This window comes from Manduca sexta, chromosome 13 (assembly GCF_014839805.1).
Source record: "Manduca sexta isolate Smith_Timp_Sample1 chromosome 13, JHU_Msex_v1.0, whole genome shotgun sequence".
Lineage (NCBI taxonomy): Eukaryota > Metazoa > Arthropoda > Insecta > Lepidoptera > Sphingidae > Manduca > Manduca sexta.
In genome coordinates this window covers 11,948,036-11,960,271 of record NC_051127.1, presented here as the reverse complement: position 1 = coordinate 11,960,271, position 12,236 = coordinate 11,948,036, and the positions used below count along the sequence as shown (strand labels likewise).

The window sequence follows — 12,236 nt, the reverse complement described above, 5'->3', positions numbered from 1 at the left end:
ATAACAAATAGTACTTTATAGATTTAAGATTATACAAATACTATTTATTCAAGATAAATATTAATGTATCAATTTATAGGAAGTGTTTTTTAAGCTAGATAAATCTATTTTATCATATATTCTATCGCTGATAGACACTATGATTTTTTAATGTTACATCCGTGAATGATTGATTAGTTTTCGAAACAATATTTCTATGGAGATTACGCTGACTTCCTAGGTTTTAACGGGTATTTGATTTTGATTGATACGTTGCGAATAGTCATTATATGATCCTACACTTATTACATAAAAATGTTCAATATAATTCTCATATCGCAAATTAAAATACAATTAAAATATCTGATTTTACTCGAGGTAGATTTTACTGTTAATCGACTTTTTCTTCTATATCTTTCTAAGGAAAAATAAAAATGTCTAAAACTATCCATTTAAAAATAGAGCTTAGTATCTCAAATATAATTAGATATTAATCTTCTTCGCGAAAGTATCTTAAAGGTATTATGAAGCCTCGAGCAATAATTAATATTTACCTGAAAACTAAACAGCTCCGAAGTGATGACGTATGGCACTGGTTGAAACCCTGCAGCATCAGCGAAGATGCACAAACACATCGCCAGCACCGGCACCCAGCCTGGCAGCCATATTGCGAGGGATGTGATGTAGAACCAAGCCCCCAGAGCCAGCATCGAGAGACCAGTCGCTAAGGAGGTTGACGCAAGCAACCACTGGAAAAAAGATATTATGTTTGTGAATTAGAGTTGATTACGAATCAAGTTTTTCGAACCGACCGGTATAATTATGTCTGTTGAGTTGTTCATTATTAAATCTAGTTATGATGTAGTATTAATACTAGATTTATGAAGTTTATTTCATCCACGAAGGCGTCCCTCGCCACATTTTTGGTGAGGGTGTTGTGGGATATCGTAGGGTAAGGGAGCTGATCCAAGTCTCAACCTCGACCCTGTCTATCGTAGTGTGCGTGTGCTCATCTGTTCACACTGTAAGCGATTAAGGAAAGTAGTGGCGCCTCTTTTATGAAATGATCTATACCTAGTTTCATTTCTCGGAATTAGATCAAATGGCACCGTACAGTATTACACGTAGCTTTATAATTTAAATTTCTACGTCTTATTGCTATAAATGGGTACGCTCACTATCAGTTAATTATGCTTCTCTCTTCATTCAACCAGTTAGTTTTTCTTTTTGTATACATGTACTGCAATCTGAACCCACAGTATCGACTGACGAGAGATCATTATCCCTCGTCACAATCATGTCTGTTTGAATTGATTATATCTAGCTAAAACCTCACCTTCCTTCCAGTCTTCTCGACGATACAACTGGCCACAATAGACCCTAAGAGTTGTATAGCTCCCACCACAATCGTCTGTTTGTTAGCGCTGAGTTTCAGGTTGATGGACTGTGAGGCCTGCTCGAAGATTGAGCTCGCGTACATCAGCACCACGAGGTAGCCGCACGTCTCTTGGGACAGCATCACGTTTACTGCTATGCGGAATGCTTTGAAGGTTGATTTGTCTTGCACTGAAAGGGAAAAGCAGTATTAAGTACCTGTTGGACATTTTTCGATGAGGAGTTTTAGTACAAGGAAAGAAACCCTTCCATGGTCTACTGGTAGTATATAAGGATCACGATTTGGGAAATTCGGTGGTCGATTTCCAAGTTGAACATTTTTTATGTATTCTGAGAGTTTGCTCAATATTGTATCCGTAATTTCGTGGGACAGCCGGCTTGTGTAAACTACGCTAACGTCTTCTCAATGCCAAAAAAGGTGTTGGAATAGAATAAAGGACAGTTAGATGAAGATTTTTTATTGTCACGCACTTAACATTACATATATACATATGTATATGAAGATGAGACCAAACCGGTTGCTTAATGAACGCTACGCCTGCCTATAAACAATAGCAACTTTACCCAAAAGCAGAACGTCAAATAACTGCTTGGCACTGGATTAAAAGTCTCATTTTACACAGCCACTTTCCAGTTGTTACTAACTAGCAAATACCTATTCTACTTAAAATATCAACAATAGCTAATAGGTTAACTAGAGGGTATCAACTGTTAGAACTTATTTACTTGAGCATGTGGAATCTTGAGGCCTAGTGCGGATCCAATGTTTGTCGCCGTTTTATTTTACGCATTTTGCCGCCAAACAAGGGGGGAGTGACCCTTCCCCCCTTCTGCCAAGCCACGCTTTTCCACTGGCATGTATGTAATATCTATTTCAAGAATTTACCATCTCATTTTCCTATTTTCTTCAAAAATGGAAATAATTGTTTTACTACTAGCTGACTTGACAGACTTTTCATGTCTTAGCTTATAAAAAATATTAAAAATCATTAACGATTTTTTTTTACGTTTACCGTTTTTTTTTTAATGTTTGATAGTAAACAGTAACTAAATAACGAAATGTTAAGTGAATATCGATGTTTATTCAGATACAATAGTTTACTTAGGAGTCATCGACTTAAGTCTTCGAAAAGTAAAGTGAATGTTGTTACCCCAGTCCGACCAAAAAGTCTGAAGATTGTTCTACGCCTTTGTTTATATGTTGTTACATTGCCAGAGCCACCGGATTTTTTATTACCAATTCGCCATAACGAGGGTAAATTAACATATCACATGTTTTAGCAGACTTGTCATGTCTTAGCTATGAATATTTAATTCTAATTGGTATAATTAATCAATTGATATATCTGTGTTAAACCGTATTTGCAGCGCGCATTCTGTTAATCGCTGACAATTATTTTAAACAACTGACAGTTATGTAAAACTAATATTTTGTTAAGCTTTCTTAATTTTTGTTAATGTTTCACTTAACTTCCTAATTTTTTTCTATCATAAGAACCTTCTCCTGACAATAAGTAAGACAATAAAAAAGAATTACCGAAATTGTTCCATCCGTTGACGTGTGATGCAATAACCAAGGGAAATAGATATATTTTTTTATATATACAGATAATTAGTAATTTTATGCCACATTAAATCTTAATAATCTCGACGGCCATAGATATACAAACGAGATAATTTATTTGTGCGTCATGCTGTCATACAATTGTGACCTTTTCGTGTCGGTGTTGGGATTTACGCTGTTGAGAATTCTTAGAACTAATCGAACGAATTACGAAATAATGTATTGAGGATATTAATAAAATTCGTTTTTAAAACACACACGCTCACGGCTTGAGCGCTGAATGGATAGACAGGGATGCAACTGGTGCATTTCATTCCATGATGTGATAGGGGGCGAGCCTCTCATCATTTAGGGTACAAATTCCTAACTCTGAGCAAAAACTGAGTAGAAAAACCAATATCACTGACCGACGCAGGAACTCGACTCAACTTCTTAAATCCTTCCGATAAGACGCGAGTGGATGTCCGCTAATAATTAATTATTTAAGATCATTGAGTTTGAAGTGATTTGCCTCTTTAACATCTGACGCATTTTATGTAAACTTCCTTTCATCTTTTATGTCCAGACAACAGCGCCATCTATCGGATTCACAATTGTCCTATGATTCAAGCTGGAAGTAATTAAACTCTCCTAAAACTTTTATTGAAATTGGTTAGGTAATTTCGGAGATTAGCGTGTGCGAAAAATATTTTCATACACAAATATCAATCAAATTGCCAACTTTTTCCGTTTTACCCGTTGATTTTTCAAAATTATTTCGAGACAACAACTATTCCTAATAATTAGGAACACAACAAAAAAGGAATCAGGCAAGCCGGTTGAATAGTTCTTAAGTGATGCTCTTACATACACGTGGCAACTGCTTTTTATTTATATAGAAACTACCATTGTGATACCGGCTTGACCTGTGCGTAGTACGTACCCTCATAGATAACAGGGGTCAACTTAAAATAGATATTTTGGAGTGCCAACCCAAAGGTTAGTTTACAATTAAAAATTTAAACAACATTGCGTAAATTAGATAATGATTGAAGAGACTCGTGACGTCATAATTCGTAGACTATACAAAGTATAATGTATGCCCTTCGCCATAATGTTATAAGTAAAGAACTGAACATTTTTCTGGAAATCTTACATGGGTCAATATATTATTTTATTTTTTTCAAAATAGGAACTTACTATAAATGTCCTACAAAACTATACAAATAGTTTGTAGAAGTCTCACTAATGCAGATTGTTCTATAATTTACAAATAAGTACGTGGTATTTTAGCAAGTTCTATAGGAAATATATCATAATTTTGAAGATTTGTTACAATTAATCTGCAGTTTAAAGTATTAGTCCTTAAAAGTTTTCCTCTATGAATTGAACAATACAGCAAGAGATTTTTTGTTTGTTTTTCGAGTGATACCCGACTACGTGACATTCTTGTGCAAAACCATCATAAATATTAGAAAAAAATATAAAACTAGTCACATTGACGTCAGTACCGGGCCATACATATATAAGGTATTCATTTGCGTCCACAAACTTTATTACTATATTTAATTAAATTGTATTTTTTTCTATATTAAAAAATACTTTATTCATCACGTAGGCAAACGTAGTTGCGCTCGTAAGTCAAGGTACATGCGAACATCTAATTATTACTCCAATTATATCACTACAGACATTTTGTATTTGAGATAACTACAATAAAAAAAATAAACAACATTTAGGTATAAACGATATTTTTATCTATTTTATAATTTTAAATTTAGGACTTTATTAACAGTGCGTACGATGTAAGAATTAGTTCACAGCTGTGGCAATTAAGATCGGAACATCTGGGCCTGCCATAGATCCATGTTATCATTATGAAAACGATATACTATAGAGTGGAAGTTCGCTTGGCAATAGTGATGACTGTAACCAATCAATGGGTGAATATTAATATTTTATACATTTATTGAATAAGAATATTTGCTTTGCCAATATTCGACCTTAGCATATATCTCTAGATAATACTTATCAACTCTTTTATAATCTCATAATGTAAACATGTCAATACAAACTACGGCTAATTTTACGGGTCCGATAAAAAACACTTTGTAGTAATAAAATAATATTTCTAGTGGAAATAAGTTCTTAAAACGTTGTCAGCCAGAGTACAAAACCGATTTAATAGAATGACTGAATGCCGGAAAAAAAACAATCTATCTTTTTTTATCGTTTCCTCTATAGGTTAGCAAGTGACTGGCAAATACAAAAATATCAAAGACGTAATAATTGAATTAAAAAAAAAAATGCAAAAGGACGTGTTTCCGCCCGGGATCGAACCGGGGGCCTTCTGCGTGTTAGGCAGATGTGATAACCGCTACACCACGGAAACTACATGCATGGGTGTTGAAATAACAGTACAAATTTGTTGCCAAGCGAATATGTTAAACCAATTAAATTGATTATAATTGATCTGTTTCGCAATACTTATATGTTTACTAAGCGACAAATTGACGAGCATCGCGTACCGTATGATAATAACCAAAATAGAATAGGTATCGAAAATATTAACTGACACAATGATTGTGAGTTATAGTAGGTCATGAAACGGATCATAATATTATGTCAAAGTTGCCAAACATATTTGGGAACAAGCAGCTATATATCAAACAATTAACCGTTACTCTTAATAAGTTCATAATTACGATCCACTGTATGCCCCTTCATCAGCAATGTCACAATACTTTGAAATAATGAAGTGAACTTTGATCTAAAAAATAATCGTTGTATCCATTTGTAATTTAAAAAGAAACATAAAAAAAACTAATCCTAACTTCTAATTTAGATACTCGCCGAGTACCCACGAATAGTTACGAACACGAGTGTGTAAGCAACGTATTCGGGTGTATTCGTTCCTCGTTCGGGTGTATTCGTGTAAAAATAACTCGTTAGAATTTATAATGATTTCTCATGTTTACGCTAATTTAGGCATTGAAATAAAACTATTTTTACGTGACTATTGTCATAGTCACAGAGAGGACCAAGAAGGTTGCAAAGTTTTCGAAACATCGGTAGAAAATTATAACATTAAAACCGCCATTAAAACCAAAAAAAATATATTTATTTCGTTACAATTAATCAAAATAGAAATAAAGGAAATGCCAGTAATATAAACTAAGACATCACGTAAGTTTCGACTGATTCTAATGCGTAATCAGGTCAAGCTTGCAAAAAGGTCACTGTCTGATAAGAAATGTATACTGACATTCACCTACATCATTATCATTTGCAAGGGCTGATTAACATAATTTGACGTAAAAGCAGAAGTTTCTAAGAACATCCCATTTGAAAGAAGCATAAAAATTTAAAATCAGAATTTATCATAACTCATATTGGTGGCAGGTATCTCATATGTGAGAGTCCGCCTGGGTAGGTACCACCGCAATGTCTATTTCTGCCGGCAATCAGCAGTGTGTAGTCACTGTTTTTCCGGTTTGAAGAACATTGTAGCCAGTGTAACTACTGGACATAATAAGACTTAACATCTTATGTCTTAGGATGGCGAGCGCAGTAGAATACAAAACAATACTATGTAATTCAAGGTGTTGGATGGTGTTCTACAAGTATTCGACCTCATGAGTAAAAAACCGACACCCTGTGTCGCTAATTTCAAACTTACATTTTATTGGTTTATGGTAACTGTTTATCTGTATTTATAGAGTGCAGGGTCGTAGATTTTATGCATTTTGCAGTATCATTCCTAGAACTTAATGGAATGCGTGAATGACTGCTGTTGACATGCGAGGCACATGAATACAAAACAGTTATCATAGGCTCGGTCATCAGAGGAAACGCTTACCATTTTAACGATCTTGCACTATTTTATTAGTCTACCAGTAGATTACATAATGTCATAGACCGTAATCTTAACAAAATAAAAAACTGTAATTAAAAGAGCCTTTGATAATTGTTTTATTATTGGAAAACGAATATTTTTTTTATTAATTACAGTATACTACAGGTTTATATATTGTACATAATATGAATAGGTGTGTTGTATGAAGAATATATAATGATAAACAAAAAATGTAGTTTCTACCAAGCTAGAGGAATCCAAGCAGCCAGGACTTCACATATAAGAAATGATGAAATTTCAAACCGTGATTTCTTTTGGTGTCCTTAAATGTTGACAAGGCACCCACGATGAACACTGTGGCTGTTCATGGACCTCGGTGATCACTTACCACCAATGCATTGTTTCGGACGAGTTTGCTTCGTTTGTTTGGTGTATAATAAGGCGAGGGTTTCTTACCTGGGGAACGCCAATATGTTTCTGTAACAGAAAGACGGCACACAGTGAGCGCATTGTCGAAGTGAATCCGGATGGAACGTGAAGTAGATAGTTACTAGGTACGCGCCATGGGTTTATCAACGGCATTATCTAATCTCGCTACTATGGTGGCATTTTACTAAAATATTGTGGTTACAAAAACGTTTACAGCGGAATAATGTCACCGTGGCGTCTAGTGTTTGTTATAACAATATTAACAGATATGAATTGATTTGTGACTCGTGGCGGTGGTCTATGGTGACCAAACATATTTCATTTCATATATTTACAGCTTATATTTATATGTTATTTAAACAGCGAAGGTAATGCTAGTTGCTGTACGTATATGAGCGAGCTTGTAGGAGCTTTGTGGCCCTTACACCGCGTGCCTTGTCTACTGAGGTGGACACAACTTGTTCAGCAATTTAATATCACGGGATTATGGATACACACGCGTCACTACGCAACTAATTAAAGCGTAGGCAAAGAGAAAATGGCAATCTGCGGAGTCCTCCTCCCCGTTAGTGGAGGGGGGGGGGGTGTCGGTTACGTGTGCCCCCTTGGGGTGGTCGGGTGTATGGTTTTTCTGCTCGGGCATCCTTTGCTTACTTATTGATCCAGTCAAATGTGTGGAGGTGGCGCGGTGGGTGGCACGCCCGGCCCCGCGCCCCCCTCCGAAGGGGGTACGTCCAAATAAATCTGCCCGCCCGCGAAACACCGCAGTGACAACAGCGGCGGCCGGCAAGATGCGGTCGCACTCTGTCCATATTGCTATTCAGCCGCAGGGTGCCCGCTGACCTCGCCGGAAAGCCGAGGCGGCGCGCCACTCGCGGCTGGCACGTAAAAAATCACCCGAGTGCCATTTTAATTGGAATCATTTCCATCGGAAAGCAACGTCGGCGGGCGCGACCTTAGAAACAGGCATGCGCGCGACCGTTGAGGGTACCTAAAAACCGCGACGCCTTTGCTCTCTTCATAAGGGTCAATGACGTTTCGTTACCCGACAACAGACACACACTGTGTAAATAATTAGTTTTGGTCTACGTTTGACTTAAAATCATATACCTATATTCTTAACTCAGCGCGATGTAACAATATCAAGCTTCGTAGTGAGTACGGCATATTAATTAAATGATTGGAAAAATAAATCATTATTTACAGTCATCGAGAAAGTGATATAGGCTAAAACTTGATAATGAAAGTTGATTATTTGCCAACGCTGAGAAGTGAGTAGGTACCTACATAGCGTTGTAGTGACCTTTCAATATTGCGCTCCTTTATCTTTGTAGGTCACAGGATGAAACGAGTACTTAGTATAGCACAATAGTTTTAAATCAACAAACAATAGAACATACAAATTCATACAAACGGGCGATATTAATTTTGCACATAACCAACTGATCGGTCGATATATTTAATAGTTCTTACGTGTACAAAGAAGTCTATGGGTTGTGGCAAATAGTTATTAACCGTCAGTCTGCCTTCAAGGTCTAATGTCGTTATAAAAAGTGTAGACGAAATGATATACTTAGTACCTTTTCCTGAGTTTGAATTTAATTAATGCTATTACTAAAGGACATAGAGAAAAAAAAGCTCTTAAATAAAAGGTAATTAAGGGATCAACAAAAGTATGGCTGCATACTAAAGCTAGCTCTAATGATTTTTAAAATTTGCACGCATCACAATGAAAACGCTAACTTCCCTTTATTTCAGTAGCATACTTTATGAATCTTGTCAATTCAATTCTCGCCAATGTATCGAAACGCTCAAATGCTAAATTCTATTCCAAAAATATACATCTATATATTAATACGTGAAGAAATAACTTTGCATCCCTTTTCAAACAGAGATTTGGCATGATTAAAGTTAATATAGAGAAATTAATATAGAAAAATAAAATTGATGCATTATATTGGTTACAAATATATTAAATTGGACTGGACACCGCTGATATATAATATTATGTATATATAGCCAAAAACGCGTCTTTAAAAAACTATCTTAGGCTAAAACTAGTGTTCATACGGTGGCGTCGTGTTTTTTTATTGTAAATATTTTAAGCGGAGCAAGTGCGTGAGACGGTTCATTTGAATATGTTTCATGAATTTTAAGACATAGATGTACCGTTACACGAGACCGTCACCAATTTCCACGTAATCAAGTTGCGGTCGTGTTTATGTAGAGCACAATGATATTTTAAAAACAGATTTCTTAAAAATGCTTTTCGTTAAGTTTTATGTGTATGGGTGCCAAAATCAGAAATTTAATAGTTTCTTCCTTAAGTCCAACAAATTCGAATCACAAGACAAAATTCTGATTCGATTAATAATGTATTCAAAATTCTTAATGGTAAGGTCTGTATTATTTTATACATATTATGTATAATCTATTTCTACTTCAGTATCGCGCGGACTAAGAATTAATACCATCAATATTTTTTTTGGATAATTTTAGGTTTTGGTTCTTGTATACTTAATTTAGCCCATTTAGGCAAAGCTATCATTATTATCGCTCAGCCTCTTTATTTGCTAAATATTTATTTAAACACCTTCAATTTATTTCTTTATTTGTCAATAATTTATTTTTCTACGGTGTAAATTAAACTATTTTGAGTTAGATAGTACTGGTTCCTAATGCACGATCTATCTGATTAAAGACGGTAAATGCCCATATAACACAATGTACAGACAAAGAATTTAAATGTGTTATTACAGGTCCTGTGTACAAAGGTTCATTAGCTCCCGTTCGTCTGTAAGCAAAAATCGATCGCGACGAAAAGTGGGTGATGCCGATTGAGATTTGTCTCGGTGTTGTTTTGCCAGATAAATATATTTAAGTCTGGCGAAGGTGTGGGACCTATTCGCGTCAAATGTTTATTATGTTTTTCACCTTATTAAAACTATGCACATAAGTATATATTAAATGAATGTCATGAAATGAAAACGTGATATTTGAATGGTTTCGTACGGTAAATAAGGGATTGGTACACACACCCTCAAAATTCCTATAGAGAACTTCTTAGGTCCTCACGATGTTTTCCTTCAGCGTTAAGGCAAGCGATAATTCAGAAAGAATACACACATATTTTTTTTGGAAAAGTCAGAGGTGTGTGCCCTTGGGTTTTGAACCGGCGGACATTCGTCTCGACAATCCGTTCCACAACCGATTTGACAATTATTGCCAGACATAATAATATTGTCTTATGTTACGTCTAACAGTATTATACAAAATCCTAACAAAGCATTAATAAGTTTTAAGTCGTAAGTATATACTACAATGCACGTTCTTTTCCGAAATATGCAACCCCGAAATATTTTAAGTTATCTAAACACTTATATTGATGCAGGCATTGAACATACGGGCCCACCATTCCCAGCCGCTGCGTCACGGAGATAGTCAATCAAACATAGACAAATGCAAGCAGCAAAAGCTTTAACAATAGTATCTCTGTATTTGGCCTTGAACTAACCAATATTTACAATCAATAAGTTTTTGTGGCTTGATCAATATTAACAATGTTATTGTTGTTGTAACTTTAAAAGGTGTTTCATTGGTATGTAACCACCGCCGACGAGAGCTCTGCGTTCCCAGTCTTCTGCCTTAAAGAAACGACAAAGGAAGACGGCAAAATGATTGCGTTTCACATACAATTTGAATCACCTGCACTTTTCAGTCATCAAATTAACTTGCTTTGTTTCTTATCAAAACAAGGGACCGGACTCATTTCTGTTCTTTATTATTATCAAATATTTACGTTATATAAATTATAACACAGAAAGAATTATTTAAATCCGGTAAAAAATCAACAAGTTATAAGTCTTTAAATTTCGGTAGAAGGGGTAAGTAACAAGAAAAAGAAAAGAGACGCAATACCCATGTGTCACGTCATCGGGCATTACGAGGCGTGCTAAAGAAAGAGATGAAGCGATATCCGTACTCCGCGCCCACTTCGGCATATAGTAATATTTGGAATATGAATTACTGACTCATTTTTTAACCAATTTTAATGCAGATTTCGCAGGAGGGTTTCTTTTTCGTATTATTAACCATTACATATAGAATAATGTACAAAATCAAACACAGGACGGTCCCCTATTGTGTGTAGGCTGGTGCCCTTTGGCATAACTGCGTCCATTTTTTAAAGCCAGATAAGTTCATAACTCTACCATACGTATTCTGGTATTGAAATTGCAGGAGATATCGATAATAAAAACAATAATTGTGAAATCTTGTTAATCTTTATTTGTAATGTCACATGTCAGTATTAAAACGCAATAACAGCGTTATTTCCAAATGTTATTGATTAAAAGAAGAACATTAATATAAGAGTTGAAATGTCAACGATAAGATATCAGAGTGTGGGATCTAATTGCACACCACGTGAACGATTTGTATGAGCCAGCAGCACTCCTTAATCTAAATAAACAGGGTCATTTTGACAGTTAATAAATGAAACCACATGCTCGTCTTTATCTCTGCTAATATTGTGCCAAAAATCATCCACGAATAACAAATATTTTAGAAAAAAAAAACAGAATTACTTTTTTTCGGTAATGGTTAGACGCGGACACAGTTGCAAGCAACGTCTTGTATTATTTTAAAAAGGAAAGAAAGTATGACATTATATCTGGAACTACTGTCATTTTAAATTGATTGCATAATAGGAAGTAAGAATATATCCGATTCGTGCGAGCTTTTTCACGGGAAGACACGTAGAGCCGTGTACTAATGCTAGAGTTAAATAATTTTGCACTTTTCGAATATCATCAAAAGTAAGCTGGTCATCGTATTTAAAACAGAAATGAGATAAACATAGCACAAGGAACTGTGTTTCAAACATGTCAAAAATATTATCCAATATAATCACGTGATCTGAGAAACAATTCGAAAATGCTTTTATTCTCAAAATGAGTTATATTCTAGTAGAAATTTACGACGGCGTCATTAAAGAGTGCACTGATTGAATCGCTTACACTTTACGAGTGATCG

General features: G+C 35.3%; 1 protein-coding gene and 1 non-coding gene across 2 annotated transcripts in view; both read right to left on the bottom strand.

Annotated features, from left to right (window-relative positions):
• Positions 1-12,236, bottom strand: part of LOC115448340 (metastasis-associated protein MTA3) — a gene marked incomplete at its 5' end in the record, with an annotated part of 68,909 nt that overhangs the window by 25,484 nt on the left and 31,189 nt on the right. Inside the window, 1 exon segment of the mRNA XM_037438153.1 lies at positions 7,230-7,250. Within this exon segment, the coding sequence (XP_037294050.1) occupies positions 7,230-7,250 (21 nt within the window).
• On the bottom strand, positions 5,237-5,309 carry Trnav-aac. The gene has a single exon. It is a non-coding gene; the product is annotated as a tRNA-Val (tRNA).